Below are 23,157 nucleotides of genomic sequence, written 5' to 3'. Positions count from 1 at the left end.
AATGCCTTCAGGCTGGCTGCTGGCTAGCATTTTATCAGTCACTTGCACCTTACTCTCTTGCCTCCAGGTCTCCTACTCATCTTTATGATGTCCATATTCTTCAGGCTAAAAGAATTCCGTTGTATTTTTATGTCTATAATCCTGTAGTCAGAAAAGAAATTTAAATAAAAAGCCTGAAGATCCCACAGTTCAACTTCCCATGGCAACACCAATTTATCTGCTACTGCACATTCAGTAAGCAACCTACAATGTACACTGTACATTATAAATCCTTTAAACATTATCAGGACAGCAATATCTAGGAAAAAAGAAATCTGACATTAAGGGCTTACATTAAAATAAACATGTATGAAGAAAAACAGTGATTGTTTAGAGCTAGTGGTAATCAAAAGTACACAAAGGATGAAAAAAAAAATTCCAGCTCCAAGAAAGGTGAAGGAAACATGTAGGAAAGCAGATAACTAGTTCTTTTGGAGTTCATACAGTTAAGCTGAGAAGTTACAGGGTGTAACACAGTAAAGCAGTTCCCAATTCATAGAAAAGAGTTCTTACAACTCTCCCACACCAGTGTGCCTGCACTCTGGGCTTCACTGGGGCTCTTTTGAAATAGAAGACTTTGGGGTTTGATTTTCCCAGATACAGAACCCATGAATTAATAACTTGGAGAGAAATTATGAGTTTACCTTTCAAACTTGCCATGAGAAAAATTAATATGTAAAGCTTCAAATTCTCTTACTTAGTTGTGCTTGTGTGAGATTTAAATTAAATAAATAACATATTAATTGTCACAACCAACTAGTAAGGCAGATCCAGTTGCAGTTTCAGATGTTTTTCCCTCTAGAAGCTTCTTTTGACCACAACTGTGCAGGACATGTTATACACAATACAGAAAATTTTCATTATCACTGAAGACCCAGGATCCACAAAGAAAACCATCAACAACAGGTTACCAACACTGCCTACACAAGATTTATCGTGTACATGTTAAAAGACTCTATGTTTCCCTAAAACAGGCTATGTCAGCTACAACTTGTAGGAGAGGAAAAAGCTGTACTGATAATTTCCAGCTCAGTTATTTAGCCTTTGCCCTCAAAATTCACAAAAACCACGGATTCTTATGAAGGCCAGGTTAGAACTTCTAGAGCACAAATAACCATTTTCCTCAAACCATAACTCTTGTGATTAGTTTCTGTAATGCTCTATATACTCCTCCTGGAGACCAGGTGCTTGGTATTTATTAAGCTTATCAACTAAGCAACACAAACAGACTGCTTACAGCTGTAACTTGAGGGGTTTGCATTGCCCTGTAGTCCTGAGCAACCTTGCAGGGGTGCCTGATTAGGCCAGCTTTCATACTAGATTGCTCAGACACATCAGAATGGCTCATTTCTAGGCAAAGTCTGGTTTAAAAGTGGTCCAGAATCACTGTTACTGGCAGGCTATTAGGTATCTTACAGCTAAGTTAATTTGCTGTTGAAAATGGTAATTCTCTTTTAGTATCTGTCTCATGGACAAAGACACTAGTAAAAAGCAAAAGGTTACTGACCTTTTCAGGAAGGGCTAAAGAGTCTGATGTTAAAGTGTCGTGTGATTATAATAATCATCCTTCAAAAAAATAACACTCTTTTTTTTTTCCTGTTTATGCATTCATTTAAAGAAAGAGATAAAAGGAATGTGTTTATCAATTTGCATCACATGAATTTTCTCTTTCTAAGCCTGCTTTGCATCTAATCTTTCTTAAATATTTTATCTCATATGTTTTCATGTGATCTAGACCACATCCTTGGAGTACACAAAGAGCTTGTAGTATTGAGTTTTCTCTGGTTTTTGAATGCCTTGTTGGCTTTAATGTATTTAACACTTGTGAAAGATGGCTGGTGTTACCACCATTTAAAAATTTAGTTCTCAAGCAGTAACACTAGCAAAGCAAAAGCTGCAACAATGCAGCCCTCTCCACAAAGCTCTGCCAACACAGCTCAATGCCATCTCATCCAGTTTTTTATCGTAGTGTCTACTACCCTGCTCGTCGGAGATGTCAAGCATACTGATATGTAGTTTCCAATCATTCCTGGAAATGGAATGATCATTCCTGGAGTCCTTCCAGGCAGTCATATATATGTCACATTTGCTATTTTCCAATACTACTTAGTAGCATTCATATTAAGCAAAAACTTAGCACTCCCCTTTCCCCAGCGACAAATTAATTTGCGATTTCAAGATAAACATGTCTTATCATCCCAAATCATTATTGTTTATCTTTTCTGTTCACTCTATACAGCTTAAGACATATTTTCTGTTTGATCTGCCACATGGGAAGAGTTCTGCTATGGAAATCTTCCACAGGTACTCTCCAGTGTAAAAAAAATGTCCTTACTTTCTTTGTTCTGTTTTTATCGTCATTGCTTTTCCCATTCAACCTTAATCTGTGAATCCTCAGGATTCTCTTGCAGGATTTCTGCTCATAAATATGCAAGTTACTAATACTGATGCCTTTTTGCTGCTCATTGCTTTAACTCGTTTTAGCCTGCCTTAATGTGTTTCCACAGCTTATGAAGATTTACGATCCCTTCTGTTTCCATTTTTGGACATAACTTCCTTGTGTCCTTCTTTTTGGAAGATATTTTCTTTTTTTCTTTTTATAATTGCCCTATCCCTGAGGTTTCACTGTGTTGGAGAGTTTGGCTCTCCATCGCAACCACAGGAGTAAACAATGGTACTAACTGTCCTGCAGCAAATTCCCAAAGAACATAATGCAAACACTGGGTTATTCACAATGTACTACTAGTCTCATTGCTATGATTAAAAACAGTATTAAGTTTTTCATACAACAGCCACATCCCATAGCACACCAAGAAGCAGAAAGCAATCCAATTGATGAAAGACTACCCTCACAATAACAGAAAAAGAACCTCTACACAGTCCTGCGGGAAGTGCCAATTCCTTTCCCTAATTCACTGCTAGTATACTGAATTAAAGCTTTTAAGTTTACAAACACTGCTCAGAATTGTGCCAGTATGACTGATAGAAGTAAAATTCTAGGACTCTTAAATAAGCGGGTGCCACACTCAGGTAGCGGCCCTCTCACCTAGTAAGAGCTGCTGAGTGGGAGCTTGACTCAATTTGCAAGAAATAAATGCCTGAAAAATGTATCTGATTAAAAACATGTGGAAGAAAGCATTTGCACAAAACAGAAATTATTTTCTGAGGCAACAAACTCAGACTCCAAACTAGAATCAAAACAGAATCGCAGAACTCAGAGGGACTATTGAAGAGCGTGTAGGTGTTAGACAAAAAGGCTTTGTGAGGAAGTTGATACAATGCTCAAACATAGACAGCCTGGTAGAATACTGTCATGAAAATCTACTATTTGCTTTATTACACTTCGCTTTAAAACAGCTTGATTCCCTGTTTTTACAGAGTTTTTGTATAGTCCAAAAAAAAAAAAATAAGGTTACTACTAAATCACAGGAACTTCCTCTGCACCCTCGGCCTCTAAAATTTTCTCTTCTGAGTCATGTCATCTGACTGGTCACACAAGAATACATGTCAGCTTTTAGCTTTTCATGGAGTTGATTAGAGATTTACTTGAAGGAGCTGAAGCTAATGTGCTTAAGCTATTGAACAAAAATGTCATATATGGTCTTTATGTGCACTTTGTTCCCCATATTAAATCATATGCCTCAGAGATCTTAAAGGGCAAAATTACTGATGAACAGCATATGCACTCCTTTAACCACTGCAGTTTACCCAGGCAAAGTATTATCAGATGTGAGAGCTCTTAAGACTGTAGAAAGGAAATTAGCATGCTCTATTTTCTTCTGCTATTTAGTTGTTATATCTCATTTTTTTCCTGCAATGATTTAATCTTGTTGAGAATTTTGGGTCCACATTCTATTGATGGGGCCTTCCGGAAACTGGAATAAGTTCCCAAAGTTATTTTTTTACTCTTGTAGGCCCTAAATTTTATGTCCAGTAATACTTCACAAAATTAATGAATGTTTCCAATTTGTTATTATTGCTTACTACTGCCTAAACGTTTATGAGATGTACATTTCTTTCTGTGGGCTGCTCTATGTTTATAAAGCAAGTTTCTGCTGGAGGCTGTCCTGTCTCAGCTCAAGATAACTGAGGTATCTGCAGACTCTAAACTTTCAGTGGTGAAGTTTTGCATCTTTTAATTAGTTCAGCTTCTTCTTCACTTTCACTGTATCCCCAGCGTGTTCTTTATCTGAATTACCCCTGCTTTGCTGACAAAGTGCTCTCAGCAGCAGCTTGCCCTGCCTGAGAAGTGACCGCAATAGCGAAGCCTCGTAAATAACACAGACATCTAAACGCATCTAAATGCAACAACAAACAAGTAGCTCTGACAGCGGAGCTGCTTTTTGCTTACATACCCTACAAAGACAGCTTCCCTCCTGCATTCAGGATACGTAAGTATTTTATAAGCTTGGGATCTCATAAAATAGAATCATGGAATCATTAAGGTTGGAAAAGAACCACAGAATTGTTGAGGTTGGGAAAGAATCACAGACTTGTTAAGGTAGGAAAAGACCTCTAAGATTGAGCCCAACACACCGTACCCACTAAACCCACTAAACCGTGTCCCAAAGTGCCACATCAACACATTTTTTTGGACACGTCCAGGGATGGTGACTCCACCATTTCCCAGGGTAGCCCGTTCCAATGCTTCACCACTCTTTCAGTACAGACATTTTTTCGTTATATCCAATTTAACCCTCCTCTGGCACAACTTGAGACCATTTCCTCTCATCCTATCACTTGTACTTGGAAGAAGAGACCAACGCCCGCCTCACTACAACCTCCTTCCAGGGAGCTGCAGAGAGGGATAAGTTCTCCCAACGGTCTCCTTTCCTCCAGGTCACTCCTCACTTCCAGAGAAGTTCTTCGTTGCCCTTCTCTGGACGCGCTCCAGCTCCTGGTAACGAGAGGCTGAGGGTTCAAAGCACCGTTCCAGGGTCTCCCGCCCTGTGGGCGGGGCCGGGGCGGGGCCGGGGCGGGCGCGGCGCTCCCTCCCGGCCGCGGGGCTCTCGCAGCGCGCGGAGCTCGGCGCTGCCGCCTGTACGTCCCCGCGGCGATGGAGCCGCAGCCGCCCCCGGCCGCCGCCCGACAGGTACCGGGGATGGAGGGGACTCTCCTCGGCTCTCCACGGCTCGCAGGGAAGAAGAGGCGGCGCGGGGGGCCACGTCCTGCGGCTGGAAAGAGGGAGGTGGACTGTTGGGGTTGGGTGCGGTCGCCCTGGCGCTCTGCGGGGTGTAGCACGAAGCGTTTCAGGGGAGAATGACCGGTGCTTCTTCTGTTCAAACCAGTGGCGAAGTAAAATGTAATCCGAGAAACAGCTGAGGGAGAATTTCACCTATAAAACTGTATGCGATAGGGAGAAGATCAATAGGAGGTGGTGGTTGGTTTGGCTGTGATGATAGAAAGATTTCGAGGTGGGGGACGGACACGGACACAAAGTGGAAATACTTAATTCAGGCCAAAGAATATCTGTCTTTTCATATAATGCATAATTAGGATGTGGAACTCATTGTCACAGGATGTTGTAGATGTTAAAAAATATAGGTGGTTTCCAAAAGGGGGCAAATTCAAGGAGCAGTCCATTAAGGGATATGGTGCGTCAAGAATGTATTTCCTTTGGGAAGTCTGACATTGCAAACTGATAAAAGGCGGGACAGGAAAATTATTTGCTAACTATTCTTCATGTTCTTATACTTTTCCCTGGGCACCTTTCATATCCACTCTCGGAAATTGGATACCAGGCTATAGTGGCCTTTGATCTGAGCTAGTATTGGTATTCTTAGTGCTATTTAAGGATTAAAGGTTCTGCTTAAAAATGTAGCCCTTCTTGAGCCACTCTTGTGCTTGTCAGCTTGCACCGGTATGTACAGATGACTTGGTCTTACCAGTCATTTAACTTTTTTCCAGGAGTATTAGTGACCAGCATCTGAGTTTGTACTACCTGCTATATATATGAGATAGGCTCCGGCATGCAAGAAATAGTGGTTTTATTTTCATGGCAAGGACACAAATGTTTGCTTTAGTAGAACACAGGCAGGCATTTTCTTCTTGAAACTTGTGTGCCTCTTTTGAGTTACACAACTTTGTTTAAGATTCTGGCCTTCTAATGAATGATTCTAAAATGTTCTGTGACAGCAGAGGGGTAATCTAAGGACAAGACCTGCGTGCTTATGAAGAATTGCTTTTTGAAGATAAGCATTTTAATTTTTGAAGCCACTGGCCACATGGTCATGCTTTGAACTTTGCTTTATACCAGACCTTTCCACAGAAACTTTCTGAGACTAGCCAATTTTATAGTGTCAATAGCTATTCATAGTGAACTAAAACTTTGGATGACACAGAAATATTTAAAATGCCGGATAAAACCATGAATTAAAGTATTTTCAGGTTTTGGCATACTTTGCTAGCAACTCTTAAACTATTTAATCTTGTGATTCAGGAGCCTATTTTTACTGAGTAGTTGTTTTAGCTTAAATATTTCCAAAAGTACTTGATTCACATTTTTGTGTTTGTAACATGACTAAAATGCTCTTTATTTAAAAGCCTACCTCTGGATTTATATAGATTTCTGTACTTTCACATACCTTGTTCAGAGAATTAATTACAGAAGATTATGGGTCCGGCTTCTAAAGGAATTAGATGCCTAACACCCCTTTGATTTCTCACTGGAAAAAATGGGATTTAGTTATCAAAATGCCTCTACAAATCTGTGTCTATAACAATACTTATTTGATCTTGAATAGACTATATTAAATATGTGTAAAATCCTTGTTTTCACCTATTTTTTTCATGAATAATGTTATTGTCTTCCTGAAATAGGTAGAAACGGATGACCAAACAGCATTAGTTAGTAAGCCCAGGAATAAAGGAGGAAATGGTAATCTGGCATCGGCTGCTTTTAACATTATCAACTCTATCATAGGATCGGGTGTTATAGGCAAGTATATTTTTCTTTATTATCCTGTGTCTGGCCTTTTTTATATGTGCATGACTATCCAGTTTGGAAAATAACACTGTCTTCTTGCTTTCTTCTGCTGTTTCTGAAGATTCTTCTGTTTCACTTGCTTACTGTGCGAAAGTGTAGAGATGTCAGCTGAGAGCATGTCTCAGTGATAAATACACTATCTCCTCTGTTGCCATACTGACCAGAGAGAACTGATTGGGCAGGTGCTGACTGAGCTTTACACCTAAGCAACACTTTTCCCACTAAAAATTATAATTTTGAGATTGTTTAAGCATGCCGGTCCAATTTGGGAGGTTGATAGCATTTTTTGTAATCTGAGTATTTCTTTATTTTGCTTATTACAAAAAAGTATTTGGAAAGATTCTTCTATAATCTCTCCTTTTCTTATTTACAGGATTGCCATATTCAATGAAGGAAGCTGGTTTTCCACTAGGGGTACTCCTGTTACTTGTGGTTGCCTGTATCACAGGTAATCTAAAAGCAGTTTCTATTGTGAAGTGAAAATTAGTCTTGCAATGTTTAGCTGATCTTGAACTTAATGATAACTTAAACAAGTATATCTACGACAATAAAAATGACATTTTTTCCTTACCCCACTAAACCCGTGAGCAGATTAGTAAAAGTAGAGAATTATACCATGCAACATGTAAAACTGCTTTTCATGTGCATTTTATTTTTGTAAAGCCTAGTTTCTTAGCCTAGGTCAAGGTGACATTTGGAAGAATAGCCCTTATTTGTGCCTCATAGTCACCTGCTTTTGTCCACTGGTTTTACCCTAATTAAGAGACTGCTCCTTGTGTGGTTTGTATACCACTTTTTAAAAATACAACACGGAATGAAAACTTTTGGTTGTACTGTGATTTTGAATATTTTATTTAACTATCTTTCATCAAGAAAAAAAAAGAATATACGTTCAAAAGCTTTGAAATCCTGTAGTAAATAAACATAAGTAAATCCATTGGCATGAAAGGACAATTGTTGTAAATGCTCTGTGGATTAAGTCTTCACACGACAAACCAAGTCAACCTAAATGGCACAAAGTCTGTTACCTGTATGCTGACTGGTAGTTGATACTTTTCATTGCTTAAAATATCATTTAAGGATGTGCATAAATGCTGGTGGTTTGACTGGAGAGCAATATAACATACGTCTGTGTTCTTTATGAATGGAAAATTGTCTCTGTGTTTGGTGGCAAAATGCATTAATGAAATCATGTAAAAAAAATAGCTCACAAATGTCAGTTGCTTTTCTGTAGGAAATCTAATTTGTCCGTTGCAATTCTAAGTATTTTTACAGAATTTATAGCCTTAGGCCAAGAACTTGTGAATTAAACTCAGCATTTTATTATGTTTAAGATGTGACTCAATATTTTTGCACAAGGAAATTATAACTATAGTTACAAATTCTTGACTTGTAGCAATTAAAGTACAAGCTAAGTATGTAACGTGAACATTTATTTTCTGCAGTTTTTACTGAATAATTGGCAAATAGCTGTTATTTACCAGTTTTCACTGTATTTCATTTGAGGGGATATTTTTTAATTATATTGGGTGTAGTCCTAGATTGACAGAGAAAGACAATTTTAGGTCATTTCACTATAAATGTCTTTCAAGTTTTGTGGATCTAAGATCCCTTACTACTAAGACTTAATATTTATTGTGAAAGATCAGCTCAGTATGCAACTTAATTGATAATGAACACGAGTATATACTGTGTAAGAATTGCATATGTTCATGGGAATCTCTGAATTTGCTTTCGCATTAACACAGGGTAGAAAACTACTTTATAAAGATTGTGAAAATTTCATCATTTTAGTAATTCCCAGAACTTAATAAGCACTGATCTTGTTCCCAGAAAGGAACTGTTCCTATCACAGCATAGGTTACAAGCTAAGTGAAAATTGGGTGAGGAATAGATGAGATCTAGCTACTTCTGCACTAAGGTAATAAATTCTCTGCTGTAACTAATCTGAACTGGAAAATCCTATGATGTTCAAACGAACACTGAGCATAACTTGACATAAGAGCAACATTTTTCACTATTCTTCATAAAAAGTTCAGTCTGGGAGTATTTCTGCCAGTGACATCAACTCTGTCTCAAGCCATACTGCTTCATTGCTTTGGTTAGAGACTTGCTTGCCCAGGTAGACACCCACAAGTCTATGGGGCCGGATGGGATCCACCCAGAAGTATTAAAGGAGCCAGTGGATGTCCTTTCCAAACCCCTTTCCATCATCTTCCAGAGGTCCTGGCTGACTGGGGAAGTTCCACTGGACTGGAGGCTGGCTGATGTTGTGCCCATCTACAAGAAGGGTTGCAGGAAGGATCCAGGGAACTACAGGCCTGTCAGTCTGACCTCAGTGCCAGGGAGAGTCATGGAACAGGTCATCTTGAGTGCTATCATGAAGCACATGCAAGAGAACCGGGTGATCAGGCCCAGTCAACACGGGTTCACGAAAGGCAGGTCTTGCCAAACTAACCTGATCGCCTTCTATGACAAAGTGACTCGACTACTGGATGGGGGAAAGGCTGTGGATGTAGTCTTCTTGGACTTCAGTAAAGCCTTTGCCACAGTTTCTCACAGCATTCTGCCTCAGAAACCATCAGCCTCTGGCCTGGACAGGCGCACACTCTCCTGGGTTGAAAACTGGTTGGATGGCCGGGCCCAGAGAGTGGTGGTAAATGGAGTTAACTCCAGCTGGAGGCCAGTTACAAGTGGGGTTCCTCAGGGCTTGGTACTGGCTCCAGCCCTGTTCAATGTCTTTATCAATGACCTGGATGAAGGCATTGAGTGCACCCTTAGCAAGTTTGCAGATGACACTAAGCTGGGTGGAAGTGTGGATCTGCTGGAGGGTAGGGAGGCTCTGCAAAGGGGTCTGAACAGGCTGGACCGCTGGGCTGAGACCAATGGCATGCTTTTAACAAGGCCAAATGCTGGGTCCTGCACTTGGAACATAACAACCCTATGCAGTGCTACAGACTAGAAGTCTGGCTAGAAAGCTGCCTAGAGGAGAAGGACCTGGGGGTGTTGGTTGACAGCTGACTGAACATGAGCCAGCAGTGTGCCCAGGTGGCCAAGAAGGCCAATGGCATCTTGGCTTGTATCAGAAATGGTGTGACCAGCAGGTCCAGGGAGGTTGTTCTCCCTCTGTACTCGGCACTGGTGGGACCGCATCTTGAGTACTGTGTTCAGTTCTGGGCCCCTCACCACAAGAAGGGTGTTGAGGCTCTGGAGCGTGTCCAGAGAAGAGCAATGAAGCTGGTGAGGGGGCTGGAGAACAAGCCTTACGAGGAGCAGCTGAGGGAAGTGGGGTTGTTTAGCCTGGAGAAGAGGAGGCTGAGAGGAGACCTTCTTGCTCTCTACAACTACCTGAAAGGAGATTGTGGAGAGGAGGGAGCTGGCCTCTTCTTCTAAGTGACAGGGGACAGGACAAGGAGGAATGGCCTCAAGCTCTGCCAGGGGAGGTTCAGGCTAGACATCAGGAAAAAAATTTTCACAGAAAGGGTCACTGGGCACTGGAATTGGCTGCCCAAGGAGGTGGTTGAGGTGTTTAAGGGATGGGTGGACGAGGTGCTGAGGGGCATGGTTTAGGGAGTGTTAGGAATGGTTGGACTCGATGACCAGTGGATCCCTTTCAACCTAGTGATTCTATGATTCATCATTTTTCAGATAAAGCACTTCACACATGTTTTACTCTAGAAGTATCCAATAAAAATGCCTAAAATATTTTTATCGTAAACAATGGAGAAGATACAAAGCACTAACCAGACCTTATCTTTCACAGACTTAGATAAATATCTGAGTAAAGTGATTAAGAATTCTAGCATCGTGACACAGGCTGTCCTCACATTTTATCCCTATTTAGGACATAATCAAGCATTCAGGATCCCTCTCCATTATTAATTGAATTTTTCTTTTTTGGTGCTCGTGACAGTTCTTATTCCCTTTGACCATATTGGAATTGGTGTTTCTGCTGTCCTAATCAGTTAAGATGGAATTTCCTTCCAGGATAAGCCTATAACTCCTGATTTTGGGGGATTGAGATCTTTTGTGAGATTTCTTATCCTTGCTCTTCCCAGTGCCACTATTTTCCTTCTTACAGACTTTTCCATTCCTTAAAAAACAAAGATGAGCAGTAACCAACCACAAGTTCGTTCATACCATCTTTTAACATTAATTTTATATTTTAACAGATTATTCCATTATATTACTGATCAAAGGAGGAAACCTTTCCGGTACCAACAGCTATCAAGAGCTGGTCAGAAAAACATATGGTCTTGTAGGTTATCTAATTCTTTCAACTCTTCAATTTTTATATCCATTTATTGGTAAGATCGCATAAAATATAAACGTTTAGATTTTGTAAATAACAAGCATTTTCGCATTACCTTATTCTTTCATTGGTTAAATATTAAGAATTCTGAAGAGTGTACTATATATGCTTCTACCCTAAAACAAACAAACAACAAAACAAAACCAAAAAACAAATAAACAGAAAATAAAAAATTACTTGGTGTGTTCTGAAGAATGACTGCGGAAGAATTCAGTGAAATGGGCAACCAGAATAACAGACCTGAACTGAAGTGTAATAGCAAAACAATTCAGGATCACACACTTAGAAATTGACTAAAGTAGCTATGAGGAATAGCAAAGAAGAGATTCTGGTCTAGAATGAGTAACAGCACAAATTTGATGCCCTGAAACAAAAGGAATATATGACTTCAGGAGTATATTGAATTAATATTTTTCCAAAGTACTACTGGCATTGTAGAAGCCATTGATCAGATCTTGCTTGAATATTCCATGCTGTCGTTGCTCTTCAAAAGCATTAATTCAGCCTCATAACCCAATGAGCTACTAGAAAATTGGGCAGTCAAGACCCCTTTGAAGAAGAAATAGTGAAGGAATAAACAGGTATTATCTCATTAGAGATATGGAAGTTTAAAATAAAGGGATGTTCTAAATCTGTCCTTTTCAGTAGTAACATAATTAAATCTAAATCCTAAGTATGGTTGGTATTTTAACACATCGGGTTGCAAGAGGTGGTGACTTCAGATATCAAGAGTCTGAATTTGGTGACCACAGTGTCTCAGATCAAAATTATCTGGTGCCTCAGATCAAAATTCCCACCTTGGGAATAATCACTCTGTATTTTTTTCAGGTGGCTGAGATAAACTTTAAGGGAGTCTATTTACTGTTGCTGCAGGCAACAATGTTACGCATGTTGACTTAAAACAGTGTAATTACTAGTTCATGTAGAGTACGGAAAAGAATTGGTAAAGATCTGTCCTTACCACAGAACTAGTTTGGCATATGAATGTGCTTTGATTCATTTCTATAAGTAATGTTAATGACCTATATTTCACAACAGTGAATATTTATGCATTAGTTAAGACCAGTACCTTTATGCATGTTGCCTAAATGTTGAAGGCCGTATAAGTACATAAATATATTTTGTGTTTATGTATGCACATGCATGCATATGTATAAACACTTCTAGTACAGAACAAGATAAGAATGAAATATGAATGTGAAGGTCACAGTTCTTCACAGTATTTGAAAATAAGCTGACAAAGAACTGCTGTTAGGAACAATTTTTAAAAGCCTCCTTTTTTCCTCTTCTGAAGTAACTTTATATGGCAAGACAGCACAACAGCCTTGCTTATCAGAGCAGATTATTTCTTAGATTCTACCTGTTTAAAAAAAAAAAAAGATAAAAAAATTGCATGGGGATGTTAAAGATTTTTTTATTTTGTTTTAAATCTTAAACTTAGTAGTTGCTGGTGTTAGCCAGAATTCATTCATACAAGAGGGGTAGTGGCATATAAAACTGAAGTGCGTACAAAATATGTGTATTAAATGTTTAGCAAATATTTCATTTTTGACTTGTACTAACAAAAAATATTATTTTCTTTAAGCTATGATTAGCTACAACATAATAACAGGAGACACTTTAACTAAAGTTTTTCAGAGAATTCCTGGAGGTAAGATGCATTTAAAGAATTCAGAACACAGAGAAATGTATTGGATAGGAATATAGCATAAGTATTTAGATATTTAGCATCCTGTATCAGTCTGAAGTCCTACCTGTTACTTTGTTTCTGAATAACTCTTAAATGTAGTTCAAGTTAAGAACTTGAAGTACATTTGTATGAATGTTTTGGGGGTTTTAGTTTTTTTTACGCAGTCTTTCTGAAATAAAAAAAATGAGTCCTAGTCCTTGGTTGTCACTGGACTCAGCGTCAGTGAAGAGACCACGCACTTCAATGAGCAAATAGAATGAGTCTTCCACAGCAGTATATTTACAATGTCATTGTATTTTGTTGTCTTTTTGAGATAGTTCCCGTAATAATAATTTGAATGCTAGAACTGCATTTTAGTGAACAATTCTGGATGATTTGCAATAATATAATGGATTTAATGCTTCCTTAAGCATGTCTGTAAGGGTTGATTGTGAACTGCATATATAACTTTCAGTTCTCTTAGATATTCACTGCAAAACCAGATGTGGCATTTTGAGATTTTAACTCATGCACTCGTTACCCTTCCTCTGCTGTAAGTTTTCACAGCAGAATCAATGGAGTAGTTTGTGTGCATGTCTGCCTTAGCACAAAGCCAGCCAAGTTAAAACATTATTCACTGGCAAATTAAACTAAAAAGAACATGTCTGCAATGAAGTGGAAATTAGTATTTGCATGAATTGTTTGATTTCCACAGGAGGACTCTAATTTTCTGCAAGTGAAGCCTGCAAGGTGTGGATGCAGTTTTAACTGTCACTCTGTTCCTCTGTGAATACCTGATCAGGTCGATAGTGACAGTGAACATCTAATAATTTATATACCATATAAATTACGTAATAGGAGGAACCCCCAGCATGGGACATCTTTTCACCTGGCTGGTAGAATGCCTGCCTCAAAAGAGATTGGAAAGCATTATAATCTCCCAAACAATAGAGGGAACTGAACACAGACTTTCTCTGTCAATTGCCAGTCACTTTTCAGCCATAATTATTCAGCAAGCTTTTGTTCAAGCCTATAGTTCAAGATATCCCAGTTTCAGTCAGGCTATGTTTTATTTTAAGTTGTGGTTGGCTTGGGAAAAAACCCACAAAGTAAATCCCACTGATTGCGGGGAATGTTTTAACATTGTTACCATCACATAATAATCTGTATTTTGCAAGTGGAAGATGGCTAACATCAAGAAAGGATGTTCTTGAAGATTTGGCTTATCTTAAACAGCACAGTGATTGACATCAATATACAGTGTCAGAAAATGCTCAAGAGTAAATGGCAGAAAATAGCAGTAGAATGTTTAACTTGTGGCCCGCCAACATTGACCCAGACATGATGAAAGAAATTAATACTAATCTATATGTAGAAATGCCAGACTTCCAAGGTTTGGAATAATATGTTCCATATGTTATGCATTTGTGTTAAATTTTGCAGAATTCTTGTATTATGCACATGCTGTGTGTGGCTTCTATGGCTTCTCAGTGTTAGTTAGTGACTAGTCTTTAGTTCAGTATTACTTAGCATGAGTAAAGGGGATAAAAGCCAGGTCAGTGTCAGAACTTGTTACTCCTAGCCTTTCAAATGTAACTAATCTGTTCCTCATATCAGTCTCTTAGAGAAATAAATTATTTTCTTTTTTGCTTTAGTTGCACCAGATAGTGTGCTTGCTGACCGTCACTTCATAATTCTTCTTACCACCGTCATCTTTACCTTGCCTTTATCTTTATATCGAGACATAGCAAAACTGGGAAAGGTAAATCATAATAGAAGCCGATTTTTTTTTCATTTTTCTATTTGCCATTAGAAAAATGTGTCAGTCGTAGCTTAATGTACTTGAACTCAGTTATATCTGACTAAAGCATGTTAAATATTTTAGAAGTTCAGACTCTCTTCTGTCCTAAGAAATATCAGAAAACTTGGAACAGTTTGATTAAACTTTTGTCTCCATGTGAATCCCTGGAATTTTTCCATCTGCTGCTGGTATAAATCAAAGCTTGTAAAGCTCTGAATGATGTAGGCCTGATCCTGAAATGTTGAGCACCATTGATTAGAAATGTTTGAATTGGAATATCACTTAAAATGGGACAAGTAGTTGCAATTGGCTAGTTACACAAGTTGAATAATATTAAAAGTTGTTGGACAAACTTTCTAATTATGGATATTTGACATGCAATATTTAGAATTTTACTTGATTTTTGATTATTCTTTTTTTTTAAAAAAAAGCACCTTATGCGGCTAAGAGGACAGCCTTTCAGCAGTTTACTGAGTGAAGTCATGTTTTTACCGTTACAGGTTTCTCTCAGTTCTCTGATTTTAAATGTTGTCATCCTGGTGATTGTGATGGTGAGAACAGTAACATTCAGTCCGCAAGTGTAAGTGTTCCTATACTTGCCACAAAGTGAATTTTTGGTCGTATGTAATCTGTTATTTCACTATTACGTGTATCTGCATAGTTTTGGAATATGACTGTTTTGGGAGACATGCTGAATTGAAAAAATTGCCTAAGAAGATGATGGAACAGATCCTTCTAGGAGCTATGCTAAAGCACGTGGAGAACGGGGAGGTTATTCAAGACAGCCAGCATGGTTTCACCAGGGGCAAGTCCTGTATGACCATCCTAGTGGCTTTCTATGATGGGGTAACCATGTCAGTGGACACAGGAAAAACAGCAGATGTAATCTATCTGGACTTCTGTAAAGCCTTTGACACAGTCCCTCACAACATCTTTTTCTCTAAATTGGAGAGGTGTGGATTTAATGGGCGGACTGTTCAGTGGATAAGAAAATGGTTGGATGTTCTTGTTCAGAGAGTGGTGGTCAATGGCTCAATGTCCAGATGGAATTCTGTGATAAGTGGTGTCCCTCATGGGTCTATACTGGGACCAGCATGGTTTATTATCTTCATTGATGATGCAGGCAGTGAGATCGAGTGCACCTGCAGCAAGTTTGCAGATGACACCAAGCTGAGTGGTGCAATTGCCATGCTGGAAGGACGGGATGTCATCCAGAGGCACCTGGACAAGCTGGAGAAGTGGGCCTGTGTGAACCTCGTGAGGTTCAACAAGGCCAAGTGCAAGGTCCTACACATGGGTTGGGACAATCCAAATTTCAATACAGGATAGAGGATGATGTGATTGAGAGCAGCCCTGTGGAGAAGGACTTAGGAGTGCTGATTGATGAAAAGCTTGATACGAGCCAGCAACGTGTGCTTAAAGCCCAGAAGGCCAACCATATCCTGGGCTGCATCAAAAGAAGCGTGGCCAGCAGGATGGGGGAGGTGATTCTGCCCCTCTGTTCCTCTCTTGTGAGACCTCATCTGGAGTATTGTGCCCGGTTCTGGAATTCCCAATATAAGAAAGATAGGGAGCTGTTGGAATGGGTCCAGAGGAGGGCTATGAAGGCTGGAGCACCCCCCATACGAGGACAGGCTGAGGGAGCAGGGGTTGTTCAGCCTGGAGAAGGTTCTGGGGACACCTTACAGCGACCTTACAATACCTGAAGGGGGCCTACAGGAAAGCTGGGGAAGGCTTTTTTACAAAGGCGTGTAGTGATATGACGAGGGGCAATGGGTATAAATTGGGGAGGGGCAGATTTATACTAGACATAAGGAGGAATTTCTTCACTATGAGAGTGGTGAGGCACTGGCACAGGCTGCCCAGGGAAGCTGTGGCTGCCCCATCCCTGGAGGTGTTCAAGGCCAGGTTGGATGGGGCCTTGGGCAGCCTGATCCAGTGGGAAGTGCACCTGCCCATGGCAGGGGGATTGGAACTGGATGGGATGATCTTTAAGGTCCCTTCCAAAGCAAACTATTTTATGATAATTAAAATATAACTATGTAGTAATAGCAATTCAAAATGAACTGCTAAAACATATTTTATGCCTTTCCCTCACCTTCTGTTGCACATAATCAAAGTTAGAAAAAGCCTGAAAAAATGCAGATTAATTGGAAATTGCAGATATTATGTCCAATAGCAGGTGGCTCCCGATTGGGCTTGTGAGGTTGTCTATCATTTCAGAAATCTTTAATTTTGTGTATTATTGTCAGATGGCCTGTATTTAACAATCTTAAAATAGATAGCATGTTAGGAGCATTTCTTTTTCTGTTAATAGAATGATTTTGTAATAAAAATTAGATACAAATAATGAAAAGAAAAAAGAACATGATAATAAAAACTTTATTATGTCATTTGAGAAAACACTATAAGGACATAAAACTTTTCCAGCACTCATACTCTGAAAGCAGTATTTAACATTGGACATTGGGGTGTTGTAGACAGTTTATTGAATGTGTGTTGTGGCAATATTTTGATAATTATGTTGGAAGAAAGTGTTACGAATCTATTCTATTTCCTTTATGGCCTAGAAGTTCTGCCTTTTTCCTTATCCTTTAAATGTGAAGATATATTAATAGAGATGACAAACTGTTTCTGAATGTGCTTTTTTATTTATTTGAATAAGTCCATATAGTACTTCTAATGGTGTAGAGTCTTCCGCCATGGTTGTTTCCGGAGTATTATGCATAAATTGTTCAGTTGTCTCAACTGCTGTGATACATGGGTTAATTGCAGGCATTTGTGTTTGATGTTAGGAACATGGCTGGAATAGCAGTTTCTGAAGAGGTACCAGATGATGTTGTCTGTCATCCATAAAATGATGCTCTCAGAGCAATGTGGAGCTTCCTGTCCCACCCCCCATCCTTCTGAAGTGGCATATTTTTCATACTGTGTATTAAAGGGGTATTTGAAAGGGTAATCTCAAAATCCCTTGATAAAAAAAGGAAGACGCTGTATGTAGTGGTTACTGATGACCTTGTTACTATGGTAACATTTGTTCTCAACAGTTGTGATGCACTGAAAAATACAAAATGTATGGTTTTATTTTTTCTTAGAGTAAGTAATTTTGGGGTTTGAGTGATTCTTGAAGTTTCACTTCTTGATCCTTTAGACTTCCATTTTTGCCTTTACACTTCTTGTTCTCAAAAATGCATCTAGAAAGTTCATAAACTGTGAATCAGAATTTTTTGTCTCACATTCTATCAATGTCTATTTTTACTATTTATATTTTACAGTTAGAAATAGACATAATTTAATTATTAAAACCCTCTTCTAATATTTTGCTAGGGGTATAACATTATGCCATCTCTTTTTTTTTGCAATGAGAGTAAAGAACACCAATATTTTTAACAAGAGTCCTGTTATATAGCAACTGAACCACATAAATAATTTACTTTGAATCCTTATTGAAATACAGTACTAGTGAAAGTTTTCAAAGAGATTTTAAAAAGTCATGAAACACGGTTCTCAGATCTGTCGTACAGGTAAGAAATTTCTTCAATCCTAGAAAAAGGCTTAATGGGGCCAAGAGAAGATATTCAATCGCTACCATTATTACACAGCAGAATTGATTGTATGCCTTTCATTGATAACAGGTGGTTGTCTGGTTTGTTCTTACATGATTTCCTGTTCCAGTTCTTAGCTAGCTTTTTCTTATGAATTCTTCCTAAATGTGTATCATATGTCCCTCTTACTACATGTTGCATTGATTGCTTCTTGACCTAATCACAGTGGATACGAACAGCAAACTGTTCATTCTTTTCCAAATGTTTAAAAAAACTCTAAAGAGCTGTAACCTGCCCCCCTTTGGTGATTCTTTATGTAGACTGAAAAATCCAGTTCCTTTAGTGTTTATCTTCTTATCATTTCCTGTGCTAGATCATTCTCAATGGCTACCTTAAGTTCTCTGCAAGTTAAAGTGAGATTGTGGTGCCTCAACTGCCTGTGGTGTCTCCACAGGAGCAGAGAAGATTGATGGATATTTCATGCCAAGTGTCTTGAAGTCCCTTTCAACGGTATATTTTGGGGATTCCCGTGCTCCTGTTTATGTAACCTAGTTTGATGTTTATCTCTTTGAAACATAGCATGACATTGTGGACGTGACTTGAGTTTTCAGTCCAAGAAAAACACCAAGCCCTTCTCTGCAGAACTGTGAGCTGGCAAGTTTTCCTTTCTTTTACTCTGTTGTCATGAAGTTTGTGGGTTTTTTGCTTGTTTCTCCCTGCCTTGTCTTGTCAAACCTTTTTTCCCTGTGTAAACATAGAATTAGTTATTGCAGAATTGAATACCTCTTTATCAGATTATTTCTCCATTTACCAACACATTTATGATTTTCCTTTTTTCACCCTATTCTAGCACGCTTGTGTTAACTGCGTATCTCATGCTTTCTGTTAAGGATGCTTCTTACTTGTTGTTCCATTGTTCACGTTACCGTTGCATACATTCAAGAGTACTGAACTCAAATAATTTTCCACTGTAATCCCATTCATATGTCTTCCTGCTTTGATGATTACTCTCTGAGTAATAATCACTTTTCATTTACCTTTAGATTTTTTAAAGTGAAGATTTCTTCCCTTTGAGAAGTACAAGACTATCTGATAATGATAAAAAATGTCTTTTTGCTTAAATGCAATTCATATTCTAGTTGAACATTATACATATTATTTGGACAACAGAGAATATTGTCTTTCCTAGAAACCTTCCGCAATGTGTTAAACCTTGAGTGAAGCAGCGTTATTAGTGTTCTGAATGATTTGACTGCTTGAAGCTGTAGGCTGAAAACCAGCGGTTTTTGACATGTTGCATTTTTATGATTTTTTTGTTGCTTTGGTAGACAAGTGGGTTGCCCCAGGACATTACTAGAATGTTATTTCCTTGTTAGTTCTCAGGAAGAAAATAGAGTATTTATGATCAGGGATTATTTGGTTTATTTTATTTCCTTTTATGACAAATGTGAAACTGAGGTACCTTTTTTTTTTCCAGTTTTGCTTTTGATTAATATCATCGATACGATTATTGTTACCTGAACGACATAATGAACCTGCAGATAAAATCCAGTATTTTGGACCCAGAGTTTACTCTCAGTAGTTTAAATTTTTGGATAAAAATAGGTTTTGATGATCCATTCTTTATTTCCATCTGCTTATAGCTGGGTATTTTTCTACTGTGATGAAAAACAATGGGCTAGAATTATCTCAGAATGTAAATATGCAATATGTTAAAACTGTATAAAATAACTTCATGCATTGAAGGTGAAACTAGTATTCATTGCTGTAAAAAGCAGTATTTTAAGTAGCTTATAAAGATGGATAATTTTAATTTTGTGTTCTTTTGGAAAGAACGTCATGATGTCAGTGTCTGACAATATGTAAATCTCTAGGAAAACCTTCAAGAGCATCTGCCACACGTAAACAGGATGTGAGAATTACTCAACTGATCTGGTAGCTGATCAACCCAACTGGCAGCTGATCACAGGGGTGAAACACCAAGTGTTCAGGAAAATAGCTTGAAAGTAGAAAGTTGATTCTTTGCTTACTATTTGCTGCATTATTTATATAAAGGGAAGATAGACTTTAATGTGTGCTGAAATTAAAAAATGGAACTTAAGCTACCATATATTTACAGATCTGCCAATATTTCATTAAGGAAGAAAGAGGAGTTAACACAGCTATAACTAAATGGGATGGCATGGCTTTGCCTTGTCTGTTTCTTTAACAAACAAAATTACTTTGATTAATGTAAAACGCAAGGCTTCTGGGAGCGTTACTCATTTTTTTCCATTATATCAGTTGAAGTTATATTCACAACTATAAACTTCTTCGGTGTCTTTAAACTTTTAAAGTTCAAACAAAACCAGAAAAGTTATTATATCTTAGAAGATAATAGAATTGAAATTTTACAATTAGTTTCCTGAATGTCTAAGTCATTGAATTAAGCCTGAATTAATCTGCTGTGTTCCTGTGATTATTTTGATAACTTCTGGTGTGCACCTAAACTTGGTGGTTTGTCACTGATCTTCAGTCCAAAACAATGTAAGTCTTATGCTCGTCCCAACATGTAGTGCCTCCTGTCAAGCATATGACTTCGTCTCCTCTCTAGAAATTAACTCTTTTTTTTTTTTTTTTTCAGTCAGTCTTTCGTACTTGCAAGCTGGGTTGAGACTGGGGAGGTGTGTTTCTCTTGTCTTCCTTAAAGATACTTTGATACTGATTCACACTGCTGCTGTATTATGTTTGGCGGCATTTTTACATAAATTACAGAAAATATTTTATTTTACATAAATTACAGAAAATATGTAATACAATATTACAGAAAATAAACTCTTACTCATTATCTGGGTGTGAAATGCTTTTTATGCCATTAGGAGGTCTTCAACTTTGCCTGGTCATTTGTTCTTTTAATTTTACCCTGTTCTTATATAGATAAAGATGAATGTTTTCAAAACTTTTTTTTAACTGACTAGCATGTTTATTATGCTATACTTTCTTTTAAGTATACTGAAGACTGTCTAGAGTCTTATTTTCTAACCTCTAGGCTTTCTTCATTGCTAGGCTTCACTGCGTGCCTACAGACAGTTCTTATTGTCACTCCCTCTTGCTGTTGTATTACTTTCAGCTGAGACTTTTTCCTGTTTGGAAATTCCCTTGGAATGTCTTTGTTCTTTTATTATTTTTGTTCCAAGAATCACAGTTACATTACCTCTCAGCTCTTACTTTGTGTTATAACTTCTACTAAGTATGATAAACAGTATAGCTGTCAACAAATGCATTTCCTATCAGAAATATATTTCTTCTGTTAACTTTCAGTGTATTTCATTTAACTACTTCTTCTCCAGCATGAAAAAGATTTTGTGCTTGTGCAGGCATAGCCTGTGTTTTTATGTACAGAGTGAGGAGTTGATTTTGTCATTCATGGATCTTCACAGCTACTGCTATTCTTGCATGAGCAGCAGTTAAAATCTTCACCTAGCAATTCCTGGAGAACAAGGAGGTGATTCAAGACAGCCGGCATAGTTTCATCAAGGCAAGTCCTGCCTGACCAGCCTAGTGGCTTTATATGATGGTGTGACCACATCATATAAAAAGGAATGGAATGGAATGGAATGGAATGGAATGGAATAGCAATGGATGTAATTTGTCTGGATTTCTGTAAAGCCTTTGACATTCTTTCCCACAACATCCTTCTCTTTAAATTGGAGAGATGTGGATTTGATGAGTGGATGGTCACACTTAGAGAGTAGGAGAAAACAGCTCAATGTCCAGATGGAATTCCATGATAAGTGGTGTCCCTCACAGGTCCGTACTGGGACCAGCACTGTTTCATATTTTCGTTGATGATACAGACAGTGAGATCGAGTGCATCCGCAGCAAGTTTGCAGATGACACCAAGCTGAGTGGTGCGGTTATCATGGCAGAAGGATGGGATATCATCCAGAGGCACCTGGACAAGCTGGAGAAGTAAGCCTGCATGAACCTCATGGGATTCAACAAGGCCAAGTGCAAGGTCCTACACATGGGTTGGGGCAATCCAAGTTTCAATACAGAATGGAGGATGATGTGATTGAGAGAAGCCCTGCGGAGAAGGATTTGGGAGTGCTGATTGATGAGAAGCTTGGTGTGAGCTGTCAGTGTGCACTCACAGCACGGAAGGCCAACTATATCCTGGGCTACATCAAAAAAAGGTCGGGGGAGGCGATTCTGCCCCCTACTCTGCTCTTGTGAGAACCCCCCCATAGTCTTGTGTCCAGTTCTGGAATGATCAACATCAGAAGGATATGGAACTGTTGGAGCAAGTCCAGAGGAGGCTATGAAGATGATCTTAGAGCTGGAGCACCTCCCATACAAGGACAGGCTGAGAGAGTTGGGGCTTTTCATCCTGGAGAAGAAAAGGTTTTGAGGAGACCTTCTAGTGGCGTTCCAGTACTTGAAGTGGGTGTACAATAACACTGGGGAGGGACTTTTTACCAGGGCATGTATTGATAGGATGAGGGATAATGGCTTTAACTTGGAAGGGCGAAGATATAGAATAGGCTTTACGAAGAAATTCTTCGTGATGATGGAAGTGAGACACTGGCACAGGTTACCCAGGGAAAGTGTGGATGCCCCGTTCCCTGGAAGCGTTCATCGTCAAGTTGGATGGGGCCTTGAGCAGCCTGATCTAGTGGGAAGTGTCCTTGCCCATGGCTGGGGGTTGGAAATGGATTATCTTTAAGGTGCCTTCGAATGCAAACCATTCTATGATTCTGTGATCTTGAACAGTAGCAGCAGGACTGAAAAAGCAGAAGAGGTATAATGGTGTTACCTGGTATTCTC

At 38.7% G+C, this 23,157-nt stretch overlaps 1 protein-coding gene across 7 annotated transcripts in view; it reads left to right on the top strand.

Moving 5' to 3' along the window:
- The first annotated feature begins 5,046 nt into the window (after positions 1-5,046).
- SLC38A11 (solute carrier family 38 member 11) overlaps positions 5,047-23,157 on the top strand; it is a 39,191-nt gene continuing 21,080 nt past the window's right edge. For 5 of the 7 annotated variants that reach the window (XR_008450478.1, XR_008450477.1, XR_008450476.1 and 2 more), the window contains exons 1-7: positions 5,047-5,131; positions 6,859-6,976; positions 7,398-7,472; positions 11,197-11,331; positions 12,922-12,987; positions 14,661-14,767; positions 15,307-15,386. Coding sequence is in view for 4 of the 7 variants with exons in the window: in XM_054070397.1 (XP_053926372.1) it covers positions 5,096-5,131; positions 6,859-6,976; positions 7,398-7,472; positions 11,197-11,331; positions 12,922-12,987; positions 14,661-14,767; positions 15,307-15,386 (617 nt within the window). In the remaining 3 variants the exon portion in view is untranslated. Of the gene's footprint in view, positions 5,132-6,858; positions 6,977-7,397; positions 7,473-11,196; positions 11,332-12,921; positions 12,988-14,660; positions 14,768-15,306; positions 15,387-23,157 lie in introns of those variants that run through there. The other 2 variants (XM_054070398.1, XM_054070399.1) reach the window with 2 other exon arrangements.

The sequence above is a fragment of the Cuculus canorus genome, chromosome 6 (assembly GCF_017976375.1).
Source record: "Cuculus canorus isolate bCucCan1 chromosome 6, bCucCan1.pri, whole genome shotgun sequence".
In the NCBI taxonomy this organism is placed as follows: domain Eukaryota; kingdom Metazoa; phylum Chordata; class Aves; order Cuculiformes; family Cuculidae; genus Cuculus; species Cuculus canorus.
Note: the sequence above shows the minus strand (reverse complement) of the source record. Positions and strands in the feature narration are given on the sequence as shown.